Source organism: Schistocerca gregaria, chromosome 3 (assembly GCF_023897955.1).
Source record: "Schistocerca gregaria isolate iqSchGreg1 chromosome 3, iqSchGreg1.2, whole genome shotgun sequence".
NCBI classification, from domain to species: Eukaryota; Metazoa; Arthropoda; class Insecta; order Orthoptera; family Acrididae; genus Schistocerca; species Schistocerca gregaria.
In genome coordinates this window covers 849,528,445-849,548,614 of record NC_064922.1, presented here as the reverse complement: position 1 = coordinate 849,548,614, position 20,170 = coordinate 849,528,445, and the positions used below count along the sequence as shown (strand labels likewise).

General features: G+C 44.6%; 1 protein-coding gene across 1 annotated transcript in view; it reads left to right on the top strand.

The window, feature by feature from the left end:
• LOC126354776 (uncharacterized) overlaps positions 1 to 20,170 on the top strand; it is a 121,297-nt gene that overhangs the window by 87,318 nt on the left and 13,809 nt on the right. Inside the window, exon 2 of the mRNA XM_050004673.1 lies at positions 17,103 to 17,435. Coding sequence (XP_049860630.1) covers positions 17,116 to 17,435 — 320 coding nt within the window. The 5' untranslated portion in view covers positions 17,103 to 17,115. The remainder of the gene's footprint in view (positions 1 to 17,102; positions 17,436 to 20,170) is intronic.

Sequence of the window (20,170 nt, the reverse complement as noted above, 5' to 3'; positions counted from 1 at the left end):
GCTGGTCCAACTGAGGCGCTAGGCGGAAATGGCATGGCAAGCCGTTCCACAGGACTACATCCAGCATCTCTACGATCGTCTCCATGGGAGAATAGCAGCCTGCATTGCTGCGAAAGGTGGATATACACTGTACTAGTGCCGACATTGTGCATGCTCTGTTGCCTGTGTCTATGTGCCTGTGGTTCTGTCAGTGTGATCATGTGATGTATCTGACCCCAGGAATGTGTCAATAAAGTTTCCCCTTCCTGGGACAATGAATTCACGGTGTTCTTATTTCAATTTTGCAGGAGTGTATTACATTTGTTGATGCTTACATTATTACCAGCTGCTTTTCCCCAATTGTTGCGAAAGTTCCTCTGGGTAGTAGTGACCTATAGCGAAAAACGATGTAGGAGACTACCTATTTCAACTGTAACTGTAACTTATTTATTTAATCGTATGGCTAGGGCCCTCCGCTGGGCAGGCTTCGCCAGGTGCCGGTCTTTCAATTTGACGCCACTGCTGCGACCTGCAGTCGATGAGGATGATAGGGTGATGATGAGGACAGCACAACACCCAGTCCCTGGTGGCAGATAATTCCCCGACCCAGCCGGGAATCGAACCCAGGCCAAGAGGACTGACAATCCTTCACGCTGACCATTCAGCTACCGGGAGCGGACAAACTAACTAATAAGGGACGAAACATGTTAACAGATCTCTACGGTAGAGCTGTTACAGCTTTAGCTTACTTATGCGAGAATTTCGACATGAGTAATCTAAAACGATAGCAGTTGTGCCTTAGAGTTTTCTTGACGCTGCTTAATTCGTTACTAGCCACAGTTTTTGCAGTTTTAAGTTTTCATCGATATGCACACTCAAGAAAATTGAACTTTTACTGTTTTTTGTCGCTGCAGTAGGTTAATAGAAGGTGGGGGATTTTTTGTCATACAAAACTGGGCCAGGTATATTTGTTTGAAAGTTAAAGTGCTTGTTGGAGATTATTCTGATGGCAAAAGTAGGTGAACTTAAATATTTTATCATGTCCGCATTGTACTTCTTCCAGTTTGAATTTACATCGATATGCACATCCAGGAACGCTGAACTTATTACACTGTTTATTATTTTTTGATCAATCTTTACAGAACGCGTTTTTGTCCGAAATTTCGTAGCCAAACGAAGAATGAGAAATGGAGAAACCGGTTATCAAATTGCCTAACTTGAGGTCTTGTTTTGCAGAAACATACTTAATTGCTTGAAAACAGTCAGGCTAATTAAGGAAAACTGAATTAGTGATTTTAGGGAAATTGAGATATTTCATGAGCTGCTACTGTTGTTTAAGTAAAGTAAGTATAAAAAAATCCACCTTTTGAAGGTCTAGCTACTTTACGCGTAAAAAGCTGCGGTGGTATGATATTTAACTGCCAAAAGGCTTCCTTCGAGTCAATACTAAATTCAGAACATTTCGAGAACGACAGACATTAGGAAGGCAAAAGATCTAGCTTTTTGAACAAAATAAAGAATTAAAAATCGGTGAAATGGTTTGTGAAATTATTGTCTAAAGGTAAGAAATGAATCAGGTTAGAGAACCACTTGACGCGCCTGTGAATGATCTTCGAAATCATGTACAGCAAATGAGGCGCGTCAAATGTTTTCTAATCTATCTTATTTCTAACTTTTAGACAAATTATTTTACAAAACATTAAGGAATTTTTAAAACAATTTTTATCGCTATACTACGTTAATAGGAAGTGGTGTAATTTCTTTGTTCAGAGTTAAAAAGCTAACCCATTCGAGCAAAACTAGTAAATAACATTATAAAAATCGTCCTCTACTGTTTTTCCTATTGACGCTGCTTCACTCGGTTTGCCAATAACGCTTCGTTTCATACAAAAAAAGAACAAATTATGCTGCGTGATCCAAATAAAATGGTTGTTCACGGACGGAGGGTGTGAATTAATAAAGAAGGAATGGTCTGTGGACGTTAATAGTGGCAGAGAACTAGCTCCGAAACTGTTTATAGGTAATATATACGAAGCTCTCCAGCAGGTGTCATTTTGGGTCCATCCTGCTGCTGCTCACACAATGACCGATACAGCGTATTTACCCGTTTCTGTTAAACCAATAAACCCCTCGGTTCTTTAAAGAATCGAACTTTCATGTATTAAATAGCTTCAAATTTCTGATTACTTGACACGAGAGAAAGTGTGTTAAATATTTGACGTTAACTATCTGCGCTAGAAAAGTTAAGAAAAGAATTGAAATTATTGTTTGTTTAAAGTTTGTTGGAAGTCGTTAAGTGCTGTGTGGGTAAATTGCGCGCCGGTTTAAGCGAAAGTTAGTTCTTCGCGCATCTCAATGTTCGTGACGTCATATTTCCTTAAATATGCACCGTACAACGACATAATTTTGCAGGTACATACAGTGATATATGCAGATACCGTCTGTGAAATGTATTGCGAATAGGGTTAGTAGTAACGAAGTGAGAAATTAAAAACGTCAAGCCTTATGCTGAAGTTTGACAGTATGATTAGCAACAACACTGAGTGAGTTTGTATGATTAGCGACAACAGTAAGTGATAAACTTTTTTCCTTTCATTAGTTTCTGGGGTGTGTTTGCGAGAAGAAGTTTCGTAAAGGTTTGAAATTATGTGAAAAAGTTTGTCGCAAGTCTCTAAGTGCTCTCATTCTCAAATAGTGGATGAATATACTCTGTGTAAATCGCGCTGTGAGTTTCGCTGCATCAAGACATAAATATACACACTTTCAAGCTGTAATACTTGAAGTACTGCGTTAAAAATGTAACATAAGATTGTACCTCTTTGTGATTAGATTGTGACAGCATTTTAAACTTTTAAATTTGGTTAGTAATTATATGAAATATTGAAATTTTGTTGCCCCTGGAAGCTGTTAGATAGGCAACTTGCATCGTGCACTGCGTTAGTTGCTTAAAGCTACAGACAGCGGTTAGGGCAAAGAGATGGAAACAGAAAGATATGCACGCTTGAACATAAATGCAGGTGCTACCCAAGCCTGCAGTTTGCGCTGTTGTATTTAACCACGAACGGCCCCTGCGCAATGTTTTCAGTATGTTGCAAAGTGTTAGTCGTGGTGTAGTCATGAGTGCATTATGTCGGACTGTTGGCGCTCGTATTGTATGTGCTTCCGTAACCAAGGGAGCCAAAGTGTTGGGTGTACCAGGAAGCACCGATCGAAGGTTTCTACCACATATACGGCAAGCAGAAAAACATCGTCCGCTATGTCACAACGCTGACGAAAGTTGTTGTTGTCTTCAGTCCTGAGACTGGTTTGATGCAGCTCTCCATGCTACTCTATCCTGTGCAAGCTGCTTCATCTCCCAGTACCTACTGCAACCTACATCCTTCTGAATCTGCTTAGTGTACTCATCTCTCGGTCTCCCTCTACGATTTTTACCCTCCACGCTGCCCTCCAGTGCTAAATTTGTGATCCCTTGATGCCTCAAAACATGTCCTACCAACCGATCCCTTCTTCTAGTCAAGTTGTGCCACAAACTTCTCTTCTCCCCAATCCTATTCAATACCTCCTCATTTGTTACGTGATCTATCCACCTTATCTTCAGTATTCTTCTGTAGCACCACATTTCGAAAGCTTCTATTCTCTTCTTGTCCAAACTAGTTATCGTTCAGCAACGAAAGAAAATCATTTGGTCGGATGAGTCTTTATCACACTGATTCCAACTTCTGGCCGAGCAACGTTTCAAGACCGAAACATGGCGAGGGTTCGGTCGGTGACGATGATTTGGGCAGCCATATTGTGGTATTCCATGGGCTCCATAGTTACTCTGCAAGGTAAATATTGCCGCAGATTATGTGACTATTTTGGCCTATCAGGTCGATTCCGTGGTACAATGTTTATTCCCCACTAGTGATGATGTGTTCAAGGAAGACAGGCCTCCTGTTGACACAGTTCACGTAGTTCAGAACTGGTTCAGCGAACACGGTAATGACTTGTCGGATCTCCCCTGGCCACCAGAGACAGAGGATTTCAATATTATTGAGCCTTCGTGGTCCACTTTGAAAGGAAAGGTAGCCTACAATTCGCTATCCACCTCCATCTCCTTTACCTGAACGTGCCACCGCTTTGCAGCACAATTGGTATAAAATTCCCTTGTAAACCATATAGCACCAGTGTCTATCCATCCCGAGACGAGTGGAAGCTGTTTTGAATGACAACAGGTCTCTTACACTGTATTAGAGATGGCAATTTATTGCAGTTTCTTGATGTTTTACATATATTAGTCCAACCACCGTAGGTAAGCCATTCGCCAATCTCATGTATAGCTACAGAAGTGCATCAGCCTCACACTGAATGTCCTGAGTCCTCAGCAACAAAGAAAGTAAGCCAAACGTGTCAAATTTTTTGTGGGAAAGGGAAACTTAATTTTTATGCTGCTATGTTTAAGTAACAGCGACAACGTTACATTAGGCATTTAGTGGTACGGAAGCGAGCTGAATACCTGTTTAGTTACAAGTAACTGTAAACTGATCATCTCGAATACTCATTAAAAACAGCAGCACAAGGTAACCAACATTAGATCGAGAACATCTTTTACACGAAACTTCCTCGAAGATTAAAACTGTGTGCCGGACCGAGATTCGAACTCGCGAGCTTTGCCTCTCGCGGGTAAGTGCTCTACCAACTGAGCTACCCAAGCACGACTGACGACCCCACCTCACAGCTTTAATTCCGCCAGTACCTCGTCTCCTACCTTCCAAACTTCACAGAAGATCTCCTGCATACCTTGCAGAACTAACACTCCTGGAAGAAAGGATATTGCGGAGACACGGCTTAGCCACAGCCTGGGGGATGTTTCCAGAATGAGATTTTCACTCTGTAAGGTCTCATTCGCCCAACGACGTCATCAGATGTGCGTGGACGACCGGATCACTTCCCGTGTCTTTCCGAGCACCATGTATCTACAAAACATTTACGCCACTCATAAATTGTAGGCCTACTAGGAGGATCTTTAGCGTACTTTGTACGGAAATTACGCTGAACTGTTGTAGCCAACTTCGATTCTTCGAACCAAAACACACAGCTAGCACGCACGGGTCCAGTGATGGCAACCACCTTAAGGCAACTGCCGCTAGCGCTCCTTACGGTGGAATTCGGTACAAGTGAAGTCGCGAGACAAAAATTGATGTATTTCCCTACAAATTGACACTACAATCACCTCTGTAGATCCTATGAATTAATTTAGATGATTTTTCAAAGTTCTTAAGTCCTTTTTGAAACACCCTGTGTAGTGCAAAACTTCAATGCCAGAGGGATAATGGGCACTAAATGACTTGTGTCCTCCGTATAAATTTATCAGCCATGTATGAAGCATTCACAATATCCTTGCATGTAGCTGAACTCCCACATATGCACGACTCCAATACGGTGTACCTCATCGATAAGTCTTGTACAATTCACTGTATTTAGGTTCTGAACTATCGTCAAAAATCTACCACAAACATTGTTTGGTGAACAAACTGTACCTTTTATTTGCGTTTCAAGTTGCTTGGTCTAGCACAGAAACAACTGTAAGCCGGCCGGTGTGGCCGAGCGGTTCCTAGGCGCTTCAGTCTGTAACCGCGTGACCGCTACGGTCGCAGGTTCGAATCCTGCCTCGGGCATGGATGTATGTGATGTCCTTAGGTTAGTTAGGTTTAAGTAGTTCTAAGTTCTAGGGGACTGATGATCTCAGATGTTGAGTCCCATAGTGCTCAGAGCCATTTGAACCAAACAGCTGTGCCGAGTATTAAAAAGAAGTTCGACTCTATTGTGCCCATTACCTCTGAACGTCTTTTATGCTTTTCTTCCATTTTTTTGAGTCAAAACATTACGATCACCTACTTAATAGCATGATGGCGCACCTTTATAACGCAGAGCAACAGCAATTCTGCGTGGGAGGGATTCGGCAAGTCACTGGTAGGTTTCCGGAGGTGTGTGGCGCCAGACGCTCACGTAATTGTCGTGAATGACGGGCCACTGGTTTGTATCACACGATAGCGTCCCACGCGTGTTGCATCAGGTTCAGATCGGGCGATTTACTATGCTCCTCAGACCAGTGTAGCGCGGTTCTGGTATTGTGACACGGAAAGCCATCAAGAAGCGTGAACAGATGTAGCTGGTCCGCAAGAATGTTCATACAGTCCACAGCTGTCATGAGGCCAATTATTACTACTCACGTCCCGTGGAAGTTGCTCTAGTGAATGTTCCTCACAGCATAATACAGGATAATTAAAAAAAATTAAGTTTTATTGCAGGCTAACTATGAAAGATTGAAACAAGCTGCGCACCTCACTGGATAATGGAAGGTACAAACTTTTACGTTCGCACAGACACTATACCATATACTCGACATAATCACCATGTGTTGCCCGAGAAACATCGAATCGGCAGTCCACTTTATTCCACATACGATTCAACAGCTCCCTGTTTATTGAATCTACATCTCCAACAATTCGATTTCTCAACTCTTGAAGAGTAGCTGCCAAAGACTGTTTTGTACCCCACAGAGAAAAAGATCGAAAGGCGTGAGGTATGGTGACCTGGGAGGCCAAAAGCAGTGGACAAGACTTTGTTGTCCACTTCCTCCAATCCAACGTTGTGGGATGGTCCTGTTAAGATAACGCTCGATCTTAAGGTGAATGTGAAGTGGGGCTCCATCATACATAAAAAGGAAATCAGTTTAATGTTGTGAAGTGGAGGAAACATCAAAATTCGCAGCATGGCGAGGTACGACATTTCTGCCACGTTTTACTCCGCAAAACAAAAACAGTCCATAGACTTTGTGAACAGAAGCGCTCAAAATACACTACTGGACATTAAAATGGCTACACCACGAAGATGACGTGCTACAGACGCGAAATTTAACCGACAGGAAGAAGATGCTATGATAGGCAAATGATTAGCTTTTCAGAGCATTCACACAAGGTTGGCGCCGGTAGCGACACCTACAACGTGCTGACACGAGGAAAGTTTCCAACTGATTTCCCATACACAAACAGCAGTTGACCGGCGTTGCCTGGTGAAACGTTGTTGTGATGCCTCGTGTAAGGAGGAGAAATGCGTACCATCACGTTTCGGACTTTGATAAAGGTCGGATTGTAGCCTGTCGCGATTACGGTTTATCGTATCGCGACATTGTTGCTCGCATTCGTCGAGATCCAATAATTGTCAGCAGAATATGGAATCGGTGGGTTCAGGAGGGTAATACGGAACGCCGTGATGGATCCCAACGCCCTCGTATCACTAGCAGTCGAGATGACAGGCATCTTATCTGCATGGCTGTAACGGATCGTGCAGCCACGTCTCGATCCCTGAGCCAACAGATGGGGACGTTTGCAAGACAACAACCATCTGCACGAACAGTTCGACGACGTTTGTAGCAGCATAGAATATCAGCTCGGAGACCATGGCTGCGGTTACCCTTGACGTTGCATCACATACAGTAGCGCCTGCGATGGTGTACTCAACAACGAACCTGGGTGCACGAATTGCACAACGTCATTTTCTCGGGTGAATCCAGGTTCTGTTTAGAGCATCATGATGGTCGCATCCGTGTTTGACGATATCGCGGTCGCACATTGGAAGCGTGTATTCGTCATCGCCATACTGGCGTATCACCCGGCGTGATGGTATGGGGTGCCATTGGTTACACGTCTCGGTCACCTCACGGCACGTCACTTTGAACAGTGGACGCTACATTTCAGATGTGTTACGACCCGTGGCTCTACCCTTTATTCGATCCCTGTGAAACCCTACATTTCAGCAGGATAATGGACGACCGCATGTTGAAGGTCCTGTACGGGGCCTTTCTGGATACAGAAAATGTTCGACTGCTGCCCTGGCCAGCACATTCTCCCGATTTCTCACGAATTGAAAACGTATGGTCAATGGTGGTCGAACAACTGGCTCGTCAAATACGCTAGTCATTGCTCTTGATGAACTGTGGTATCTTATTGAAGCTGCATGGGCTGCTGTAGCCGTCTCCATCCAAGCTCTGTTTGACTCAATGCCCAGGCGTATCAAGTCCGTTATTACGTCCAGAGGTGGTTGTTCTGGGTACTGATTTTTCAGGATGTATGCACCCAAATTGCATGAAAATGTAATCACATGTCAGTTCTAGTATAACATATTTGTTCAGTGAATACCCGTTTATCATCTGCATTTATTCATGGTATAGCAATTTTACTGGCCAGTAGTGTAGTTATTCACTCGATTTCCATGAAAAAGAAGTCGTTAATCTCAGCCGAAAAGTAACACATCTTTTACTACTTAATCAGTTCAGAAGACGGTGTTCTTTGTTCATTAAACATGAATGGTTAAAACATGGGATGGAAAAAGGGAGGGGGGGGGGGGGGGGGGAGCTCACGGTAGACGCAACTCTACAATGGTTCTTAAATCTGCTGCCAGGGTCGGATTTGGAGCGCAACCTGTCACTGCAGTGAAGTGCAGACAGGATCACGTGATGTCGGTCTCCGCTTACTATAGCTGTCTGAGTGCTCTGCTGTAGTTAATGCGAGCTTGAACGTGGTTGTAGCGGGTTGTTTAGTGAATTTAGATTCCATTTGTTGCGAGTTCTCATTCCTGATTGTGGAGGTAAGTGATAAATTCTGCATAAACAAGCGAGAGAAATAATTTGCAGCATGTACTTTTTTTTCCCCAAGCGAAAAGCACGCGATTGCGCGTACTACAACTGCCGCTTGGAATTGTCAACACTGCAATCCCCGTCTGTGGCTGAACACGCGCGGTCCGCTACCGTTCGTGGTTCCGAATGCCGCGAGACACTCCCAGCTTCTGACGGATGCCTAGCTCGCCACACGCCGTGGTTTCCATGTTGAGCCGCAGCACACGAAAAGGACCACCAAGCGTCTGTCGTGTGTAGCAGCACTGCTCGCCAGTTGAGCCGCAGCACACGAAAAGGACCACCAAGCGTCTGTCGTGTGTAGCAGCACTGCTCGCCAGCTGACGTTTCACCGGGTGACAGGTGCGCCTTTTTATCTACTCGGAACAAATGAAAAGTGTGGGTCACTAACTATAACCTCCCACAGAGCGTACAATTCTTCCCTGCGGAAATGGAAATAAAGAAGACGGACACGGCGGTTCAACGTCCCTCGGGGCATAAGGGGAATACAATGTAATGACAAAGAAAGGCCATCCTGGACACTGGCACAGATACGTGGTTCGATCCTGGGAGTGTCGTTTAGGGGAACACTCTTTAGTCTTGATTTGTGGTCATATTCGTAATGTTTTACATTCACAAATCCACAGTGCAATCCAAACCGTAAATAAGCTCTAAGCCCAAGGTTGTCATATAAGGCCTATACGGTTTTATCATGTGACATCTGCAACCCGTCCAATTTATTATTATTAAAAAACTGAAAAAAATCAGCTGTTCACTGCTGTAGTCTCCGTAGATACGTGGTTTGCGCGTTGGACTGCCTTGCGGAAATCCCGGATTCAGTTCAGTTAGAAAGCATCGCTTGTGCAAATTTCCTTCACGATGTACTGCGAACCGTGGGTGAAGGGCATTGACACAATACCTCACTGCAGACTGTTAACGAAGCCCCGAGCGTACGGAACAGCTTCCCAAATGCGTGAGTGGCTCGATGACTTCATCACTAACAGAACCCAGGAAAGTGTGTTCATCTCAGAGGAGGGAATAGTTGGATGTGCCCCAGGAAAGGATGATGGTGGGACTACTCTTGTCCTCTCCACACGACGGCCCGCTGAAAAGTAAAGCCTCTGAATTTTGTTTGTGAAACCTTTTAAAGCTTTTTAAACAAAACAAACTTTATTAACATTTTACATTTTTACTCTTTGTGTGTTTTATGTCTGCCTGGAGTGGCAAACATAAGTTGGAATTGGTAGCAGGACGTGACCGGGGTGTGACGGAAGATCTGATGGCCGAGAAAAGATTAGTCTCAAAGTAAGGCGCCAGCGATCAGGAAGATTACTTATCTTTATTCTCCAGACTGAAGCAGGCTCCGTCTATTTCTCTCATAACAAGTAGTTACGTAATTAAGTTCACAATTCACAAATCCACAGTGCAATCCAAACCGTAACTAAGTTGTAAGCCCGAGGTTGTCATACAAGGCCTATACAATGACACTTCGATATTAACACAGCTAGCGAGCAAGAGCGAGTGGCTGTGGCGTCAGGTCTGTGCTCCCGTTATACCTTGTGGCCATAGGGGGATCTGCAGGCAAGAACTATTGAATGACGCGACGTCTTCAGACGGAGATACCGCCCATGTGCGGCCGGGCTGAGCGACGGCAGGGCGCGCGTGATTCGGTTAGGTCCGCGGAGATAGCAGTGTCTGCGTATTTATTTCTCAACATAGCCACCATGGCGATGAACACATTTCTCCCAAAGAGAGAGAGCTTCGCTGATATCATCACTGTAGAATGTCTGACATAGTTGTCGGAGCCACAACGTGATCTCTGCTTGCACCGCTTCGTCACTATCGAAGTGAAGGGCCTCGATGGCGTCCTTTTGCAAGCAGATGAAAATCGAATGGAGCGAAGTCGGGATTATTGGAGGACAATCGATGACAGTGAACCCAAGTTGTTGGATTGCTGCAAATGTCGCAGCGCTCTTGCGTGGTCTGGCATTGTCATCCTGAAGGAAAGGGTGATCCATTTGTGGATGAACTCTTCTGCAGTTAGAAACTCGATCATGTTTGTTGTTGTTGTGGTCTTCAGTCCTGAGACTGGTTTAATGCAACCCTCCATTCTACTCTATCCTGTGCAAGCTTCTTCATCTCCCAGTACCTACTGCAGCCTACATCCTTCTGAATCTGCTAAGTGTATTCATCTCTTGGTCTCCCTCTACGATTTTTACCCTCCCCGCTGCCGTACAATACTAAATTGGTGACCCCTTGATACCTCATTTCCTACCAACCTATCCCTTCTTCTAGTCAAGTTGTGCCACAAACTTGTCTTCTCCCCAATCCTATTCAATACTTCCTCATTAGTTATGTGATCTACCCATCTAATCTTCAGCATTCTTCTGTAGCACCACATTTCGAAAGCTTCTATTCTCTTCTTGTCCAAACTATTTATCGTCCACGTTTCACTTCCATACATGGCTACACTCCATACAAATACTTTCAGAAAAAACTTCCTGACATTTAAATCTATACTCGATGTTAACAAATTTTTCTTCTTCAGAAACGCTTTCCTTTCCATTACCAGTCTACATTTTCTATCCTCTCTACTTTGACCATCATCAGTTATTTTGCTACCTAAATAGCAAAACTCCTTAACCTAACTCGACTACATTCCATTATCCTCGTTTTGCTTTTCTTGATGTTCATCTTATACCCTCCTTTCAGGACACTGTCCATTCCGTTCAACTGCTCTTTCAAGTCCTTTGCTGTCTCTGACAGATTTACAATGTCATCAGCGAACCTCAAAGTTTTTATTTCTTCTCCATGGATTTTAATACCTACTCCGAATGTTTCTTTTGTTTCCTTTATTGTTTGCTCGATATACAGATTGAATAGCATCGAGGAGAGGCTGCAGCCCTGTCTCACTCCCTTCCCAACCACTGCTTCCCTTTCATACCCCTCGACTCTTACAACTGCCATCTGGTTTCTGTACAAATTGTAGATACCCTTTCCCTCCCTGTATTTTACCCGTGCCACCGTCAGAATCTGAGAGATTGTACTCCAATCAACATTGTCAAAAGCTTTCTGTAAGTCTACAAATGCTAGAAAAGTAGGTTTGCCTTTCCTTAATCGTTCTTCTAAGGTAGGTCCTAGGGTCAGTATTGCCTCACGTGTTCCAATATTTCTACGGAATCCAAACTGATCTTCCCCGAGGTCGGCTTCTATCAGATTTTCCATTCGTCTGTGAACAATTCGTGTTAGTATTTTGCAGCTGTGACTTATTAAACGGATACTTCGGTAATTTTCACATCTGTCAACACCTGCTTTCTTTGGGATTGGAATTATTATATTCTTCTTGAAATCTGAGGGAATTTCGGCTGTCTCGTACATCTTGCTCACCAGATGTTAGAGTTTTGTCAGGACTGGCTCTCCCAAGGCTGTCAGTAGCTCTAATGGAATTTGGTCTACTCGTGGAGCCTTGTTTCAACTCAGGTCTTACAGTGCTCTGTCATACTCTTCACGCTGTATCATATCTCCCATTTCATCTTCATCTACATCCTCTTCCATTTCCATAATATTGTCCTCAAGTACATCGCCCTTGTATAGACCCTCTATATACTCCTTCCACCTTTCTGCTTTCCCTTCTTTACTTAGAACTGGGTTTCCATCTGAGCTCTTAATATTAATACAAGTGGTCCTCTTTTCTCCAAAGGTCTCTTTAATTTTCCTGTAGGTGGTATCTATATTAACCCTAGTGAGATAAGCCTCTGCATCCTTACATTTGCCCTCCAGCCATCCCTGCTTAGCCATTCTGCACTTCTTGTCGATATCATTTTTGAGACGTTTGTATTCCTTTTTGCCTGCTTCATTTACTGCGTTTTTCTATTTTCGCCTTCCATCAATTAAATTCAATATTTCTTCTGTTACCCAAGGGTTTCTACTTACTTTTTACCTATTTGATCCTCTGCTGCCTTCACTGTTTCATACCTCAAAGCTATCCATTCTTCTTCTGCTGTATTTCTTTCCCCCATTCCTGCCAATTGTTCCCTTATTCTCTTCCTGAAATACTCTACAACCTCTGGTTTAGTCAGTTTATCGAGGTCCCATCTCCTTAAATTCCCACCTTTTTGCTGTTTCTTCAGTTTTAATCTACAGTTCATAACAAATAGATTGTGATCAAAGTCTACATCTGCCCCTGGAAATGTCTTACAATTTAAAACCTGGTTCCTAAATCTCTGTCTTACCATTATATAATCTATCTGATACCTTCTAATATCTCCAGGGTTCTTCCATGTATACAACCTTCTTTCATGATTCTTGAACCAAGTGTTAGCTATGATTAAGTTATGCTCTGTGCAAAATTCTACCAGACGGCTTCCTCTTTCATTTCTTAGCCCCAATCCATATTCACCTACTATGTTTCCTTCTCTCCCTTTTCCTACACTCTAATTCCATGACTATTAAAGTTTCGTCCCCCTTCACTACCTAAGTAATTTCTTTTATCTCATCATACATTTCATCAATTTCTTCATCATCTGCAGAGCTAGTTGGCATATAAACTTGTACTACTGTAGTATGTGTGGGCTTCGTGTCTAAACTACTGTAGTATGTGTGGGCTTCGTGTCTATCTTGGCCACTATAATGCGTGAACTATGCTGTTTGTAGTAGCTTACCAGCTCCTATTTTTTTATTCATTATTACACCTACTCCTGCATTACCCCTAGTTGATTTTGTGTTTATAACCCTGTATTCACCTGACCAAAAGTCTTGTTCCTCCTGCCACCGAACTTCACTAATTCCCACTATATCTAACTTTAACCTATCCATTTCCCTTTTTAAATTTTCTAACCTTCCTGCCCGATTAAGGGATTTGACATTCCACGCTCCGACCCACAGAACGCCAGTTTTCTTTTCCCTGATAACGACATTCTCCTGAGTAGTCCCCACCCGGAGATCCGAATGGGGGACTATTTTACCTCCGGAATATTTTACCCAAGAAGACGCCATCATCATTTAATCATACAGTAAAGCTGCATGTCCTCGGGAAAAATTACAGCTGTAGTTTCCCCTTGCTTTCATCCGTTCGCAGTACCAGAACAGCAAGGCCATTTTGGTTAGTGTTACAAGGCCAGATCAGTCAATCATGCAGACTGTTGCCCCTGCAACTACTGAAAAGGCTGCTGCCCCTCTTCAGGAACCACATGTTTGTCTGGCCTCTCAACAGATACCCCTCCGTTGTGGTTGCACCTACAGTACTTGTCTGTATCGTTGAGGCACGCAAGCCTCCCCACCAACGGCAAGGTCCATGGTTCATGAAACAGTATTGAATAGCATGCTTCATGACAGGTGGATTGGTCGTCGAACCACTATACGATGGCCCGCACGTTCACCGGATCTGACGTCCCCGGATTTCTTTCTGTGGGGAAAGTTGAAGGATATTTGCTATCGTGATCCACCGACAACGCCTGACAACATGCGTCAGCGCATTGTCAATGCATGTGCGAACATTAAGGAAGGCGAACTACTCGCTGTTGACAGGAATGTCGTTACACGTATTGCCAAATGCATTGTGGTTGACGGACATCATTCTGAGCATTTATTGCATTAATGTGGTATTTACAGGTAATCACGCTGCAACAGCATGCGTTCTCAGAAATGATAAGTTCACAAATGTACATGTGTCACATTGGAACAACCGAAATAAAGTGTACAAACGTACCTAAGTTCTGTATTTTAATTCAAAAAACCTACCTGTTACCAACTGTTCGTTAAAATTGTGAGCCATATGTTTATGACTATTACAGCGCCATCTATCACAAAGCGAAAAAAGTGGTCCAACTAAAACATTCTTATTTCTTTACGTACTACACGAATATGTGATAAAAAAATAGGGGTTCCTATTTTTTTTAAAACGCAGTTGATATCCGTTAGACCTATGGCAGCGCCATCTAGTGGGCAAATCATTGCGCCATCTGGTTTCCCCCTTCAAGCTAGACATGTTTCGTTCTTTGTAGTTTTTTCGTTTGACGCTTATTTCGTGAGATATTTGGCCCGGTCACGATCAATGGGCCACCCTGTATATGCCATGTAGTACCTCAAGCGATAATGACAAAAGAATTTAAAAGATTCGATACATCACTTTTCAGCGGGCCTCGTACACAAATGATCTGACAGATAGGGTGAGCAGCACTCTGCGGTGTTTGCTGTCGATGCTGCAGTAAACTGGAAAGTATTGGCGTTGATCGAGTGTAGGAGGATACAGGATGACTAGACAGAACTTCCATTTGGTGTGCTGAATGGCAGCTTGCTCCACATGTAGAAGAATATAAGTTAATACAGATGAATAGGAAAAATAATCTTGTGATGTTCATGTGCCACTTGACACAGTGACGTTGACGTTAGGGCGTAATGTTGCAAAATGATATGAGCTGGAACGAGCATGTTAAGTCGGTAGTAGCCAAGGTGAATGGTCGATTTCGGCGTATTCGGAGAATTATTGCAAAATGTTGCTTATTTACAAAGGAGGCCATCTATATTTAATAGTTTCAAATGGTTCAAATAGATCTGAGCACTATGGGACTCAACATCTGAGGTCACCAGTCCCCTAGAACTTACAACTACTTAAACCTAACTAACCTAAGGACATCACACACATCCATGCCCGAAGCAGGATTCGAACCTGCGACCGTAGCGGCCGCGCGGTTCCAGATTGCAGCGCCTAGAACCGCTCGGCCACCATGGCCGCCCATAATAGTTTTGACAGTCTGTGGTCGCTCATTGTTAAGTGAGCATTGGGCAACCGTGTTTTGTGTGCTTAGCACTAAGACTTCTGGTTTACCTGTATTTAATATGAAAACGAAATAAATATTGTGTGGAACAACTGTATTATTAGCTCAGCCTCAATTATTGAACTACATGAAAAAAACGTAAATTAGGTACAAACTACGGCGTGCGCACACTTTATGCAACATGTAAACGTCACTACAGATATTCGGATTTAGGTTGCGACTTGTTCGAAATGCTGTCGTCATTGGCGATGATGTGACACAGACGAATGGCGAAATTCTGCATGACCCGCTGAAGTGTCGGAACATCGATGCTGTCAGTGACCTCTTGAATGGCTGTTTCCAGTTCACCAATGGTTTTTGGGTTATTGCTGTACACCTTGTCCTTAGTATAGTCCCACAAAAGCGAGTCGCATGTGTTCAGATGTGGCGAATATGGCGGCCAATTGAGAACCATGCCAGTAGCCTCTGGGTAGAACCATGCCAGTAGCCTCTGGGTAGAACCATGCCAGTAGCCTCTGGGTAGAACCATGCCAGTAGCCTCTGGGTAGAACCATGCCAGTAGCCTCTGGGTAGAACCATGCCAGTAGCCTCTGGGTAGAACCATGCCAGTAGCCTCTGGGTACCCTGGACCAGAATGCTGTCCCCAGAGTGCTGCTCCAGGTCATCAAACACTCTCCTGTTTCGATGGGGTTGAGCTCCGTCTTGCATGAAACACATCTTGTAGGAATCAGGGTTGCTTTGGTAATGGGGATGAAATCATCTTCCAAAATCTTCACGTACGATTCGGTATTCACCGTGCCATCGAGGAATGTTGTTGTTGTTGTTGTGGTCTTCAGTCCTGAGACTGGTTTGATGCAGCTCTCCATGCTACTCTATCCTGTGCAAGCTTTTTCATCTCCCAGTACCTACAGCAACCTACATCCTTTTGAATCTGCTTACCGTATTCATCTCTTGGTCTCCCCCTACGATTTTTACCCTCCACGCTGCCTTCCAATACCAAATTGGTGATCCCTTGATGCCTCAGAACATGTCCTACCAACCGCTCCCTTTTTCTAGTCAAGTTGTGCCACTAACTTCTCTCCAATCCTATTCAATACCTCCTCATTAGTTATATGATCTACCCACCTAATCTTCAGGATTCTTCTGTAGCACCACATTTCGAAAGCTTCTATTCTCTTCTTGTCCAAACTAGTTATCGTCCATGTTTCACCTCCATACATGGATAACTCCTTACAAATACTTTCAGAAACGACTTCTTGACTCTTAAATCTATGCTCGATGTTAACAAATTTCTGTTCTTCAGAAACGCTTTCCTTGCCATTGCCAGTCTACATTTTATATCCTCTCTACTTCGACATCATCAGTTACTTCGCTCCCCAAACAGCATAGCACCGATTATTCCGTGACTGGACATTGCATAGCACACAGTCACCTGTTGAGGGTGCAGAGACTTCTCCATCACTAAATGCGGATTCTCAGCCCCCCCCAAATGCGCCAACCAAACCATACTAACTCCCATCATGCCCGGCGGCCAACCGGGAAGTTTGAACGTCCTGGCGCAAACCGTTCCGAAGTTATGACAATCTTATTTCAATAACTGTTACGCAGTAAGTCGAAATCTACCTATGGGTTCTTTTAACTTTCCTAGGTTTATGTAAAAACAAGCGACCCTACAATTGCCGGCGCTGTTGCAGACGCTGAGCGGCGATGGTGCGCCGGCTGGGCCCAGCGCACTACGTGGCGCCGTCGCCCGTGCACGGCCAGTCCGTCGCGCATGCGCACTCGCACGGCCGCGCAGCCTCCACGGACGGCGAGGACAGCGCGCTGGGCGCCGCCCGGCCGCCCTCCGCCTTTTCCATCTCGGGCGGGCATCGGCCGCCTTCGGCCATCTCCGGCGCTGGTCGGCCGTCGGCGGGGCGTTCCGGCACTGCTCGGCCTTCCCCTCGGGCGCCCAGCTTGCTCTCCGACCCGGAGGGCTCCGACATCTACGTCACCAGCGCCGCCTACAGGGCGCCCTCGGAAATTAGGTGAGCAGGTGTCGCACCGGTGCCAGATTAAAATTACTCGTCACGGTAAGGCAGGCCGCAAGATCAGACGCTGGCCCGTGAGGTGACGCAGGGAGGCTCACGCCAAATACCTCATGGCAGCGTGAGTCACGCCGACAATCATCGCAAGTTGGATCGCAGTTTGCTGAGGAACTTTGGCTCTGGCAGAGATGGCGACTACTTCTACTATCTAACTATCCAACAATAAATCAATTTAAACAGCGCTCATAGAACTTTGTATCATTCTCTTAATATGTATATTACAGGAGAATGGTGAAGATTAGATAGGTAGATCACATAACTAATGAGGAGGTATTGAATAGAATTGTGGAGAAGAGGAGCTTGTGGCACAACTTGACTAGAAGAAGGGATCGGTTGGCAGGACATGTTCTGAGACATCGAGGGACCACCAATTTAGTATTGGAGGGCAGTGTGGAGGGTAAAAATCGTAGGGGGAGACCAAGAGAAGAATACACTAAGCAGATTCAGAATGATGTAGGCTGCAGTAGGTACTGGGAGATGAAGAAGCTTGCACATCCTGCGAAGATGTTGCATACTATCTTTGACGCAGAGTTATTGACAGAAAGAGAATCAACTTCTGGTGTACCGCCCGCCATCGGAGCGCTTTGCAGAATATGCATGTGCTGTAGGAGTGATTATATATCAGAAATGTACTCGTACGACAGTTTCGATTCTATATTGATATCAAAGACATGGTTAAGTCCATCTATTCTGTTTTCACTAGTAGATATGGAGTGCTACACGTTAGTAAGGAATGATATTGTAAGGAACCTAGGCATCTTCTTTGGTATACATTTAACCAGAACAGAGCACACCACGAAAATTTGCTACAGAGTTTTAACAATGTCAATGTAGAATGTTAACAACGAATTGTAATGCAACTTACCATTTCGTATGTCCGTTTCCTTGGCCACTTCCTCCCACTTCTCAGCTTTCAGCTTCGTTTTTAAGTAATCTACATGGCTTGTATCATTCAGAACTTTGCGAACACGCGTACGACTTCAATTAGCTTTTCCTCCATTTCGTATTACCAACAGCCAGAACCACCGTGAGCCTCGCAGTAAACTGCGTACAGGAGACTGCGGTCCACAGGGTCAACAAGCGCAGGAACTGTGTCAAGTCACGCTGTGCTCTAACGTGCGCAGGACCATTCAATTGTGTGGTTCGCAAAAACTCACCGTGAGTCACCCCGCGTCACCTCACGGACCTGTCTCATCTTGCGGCCAGGCTAAATGGACTTAACGAAGAGACGACGGCATTCAAAATCTGCCCCTCCATCCACCTCCTCGTACCTATTTCACTCCTTCAGCACATGTATATACTGCAAAGCACTCCGATGGCAGGCGGTACACCAGAAGTTGATTCTCTTTCTGTCAATAACTCTGCGTCAAAGATAGTATGCAACGTCTTCGTTACCAAAACCTCAGTCAAATTACAAATTTCGTTTGTTACTGCACACACTGATGAGATGCCTCCTAACATCTCGTGTAGTGCAGCAACTCGACTTGGCAAGAGCTCATCAAGTCATTGGAAGCCCCCTGCACAAATATTGAGGGATGCTGCCTCAATAGCAGTCCATAATTGCGAACGTGTTGCCAGTGCAGGATTTTGTGCACGAACTGACCTCTCAATTATGTTTCATAAATGTTCGATGCGGTTAGTGTTAGGCGGACTGAATCACCGAATCATTCACTCAAACTGCCCAGAACGTTCTTCAGACCAATTCCGAACAATTGTGGCCCTGTGACAAGGAGCTTTGTCATTCGTAGCTGATAATAACCATGTCCAGTCAATGATTGATTCAGTTGGATCAGAGGACCCAGTCCATTCCATGTAAACACAGCCCAGACCATATGGAGCCACTATCAGTTTACACAGTGCCTGGTTAACAACATGGGTCCATGGCTTTGTCAGGCCTGTGCCGCACTCGAACGCTACCATCAGCTTTTACCAACTGAAAGTCCAGACCATAATGGAGCCATTATCAGATTGCACAGTGCCTTGCTGATGACATAGGTCCATGGCTTCGTAACCGAGTGAGGTGTCGCAGTTGTTAGACACTGGACTCGCATTCAGGAGGACGACGGTTCAATACCGCATCCGGCCATACTGATTTAGGTTTTCCGCGCTTTCCCTAAATCGCTCCAGGCAAATGCCGGGATGGTTCCTTTGAAAAAGGGCACGGCCGACTTCCTTCCCCATCCTTCCCTAATCCGATGAGATTGATGACCTCGCTGTCTGGTCTCCTTTCCCAAACAATCCAACCCAACCCATGGCTTCGTGGCATCTGTGCCACACTTGAACCCTCCCATTAGCTTTTACCAAATGAGATTGAGACTCATCTAACAAGGCCACAGTTTTCCGGTAGTCTAAGGTCCAACTGATATGGTCACAAGCTCAAGAGAAGTGCTGCGAACAATGAAGGTCTGTTTGCAAATGCCCTTGTGTCAGTTATCTGCTGCAATAGCCCATTAATGCCAAATTTCTCTGCAGTGTCCTAATGGATACGTACAGTACATCCCACTCTGATTTCTGCTGTTATTTCATGCGGTGTTACCTGGCTATCAAAGCTTACTGTTGTACGCAAACACCACTGCTCTCGGTCGTTAAGTGAAGGCCGTCGGCCACTGCGTTGTCTGTGGTGATTGGTAATGCCTGAAATTTGCTATTCTCGCACACGCTTGTCACTGTGGATC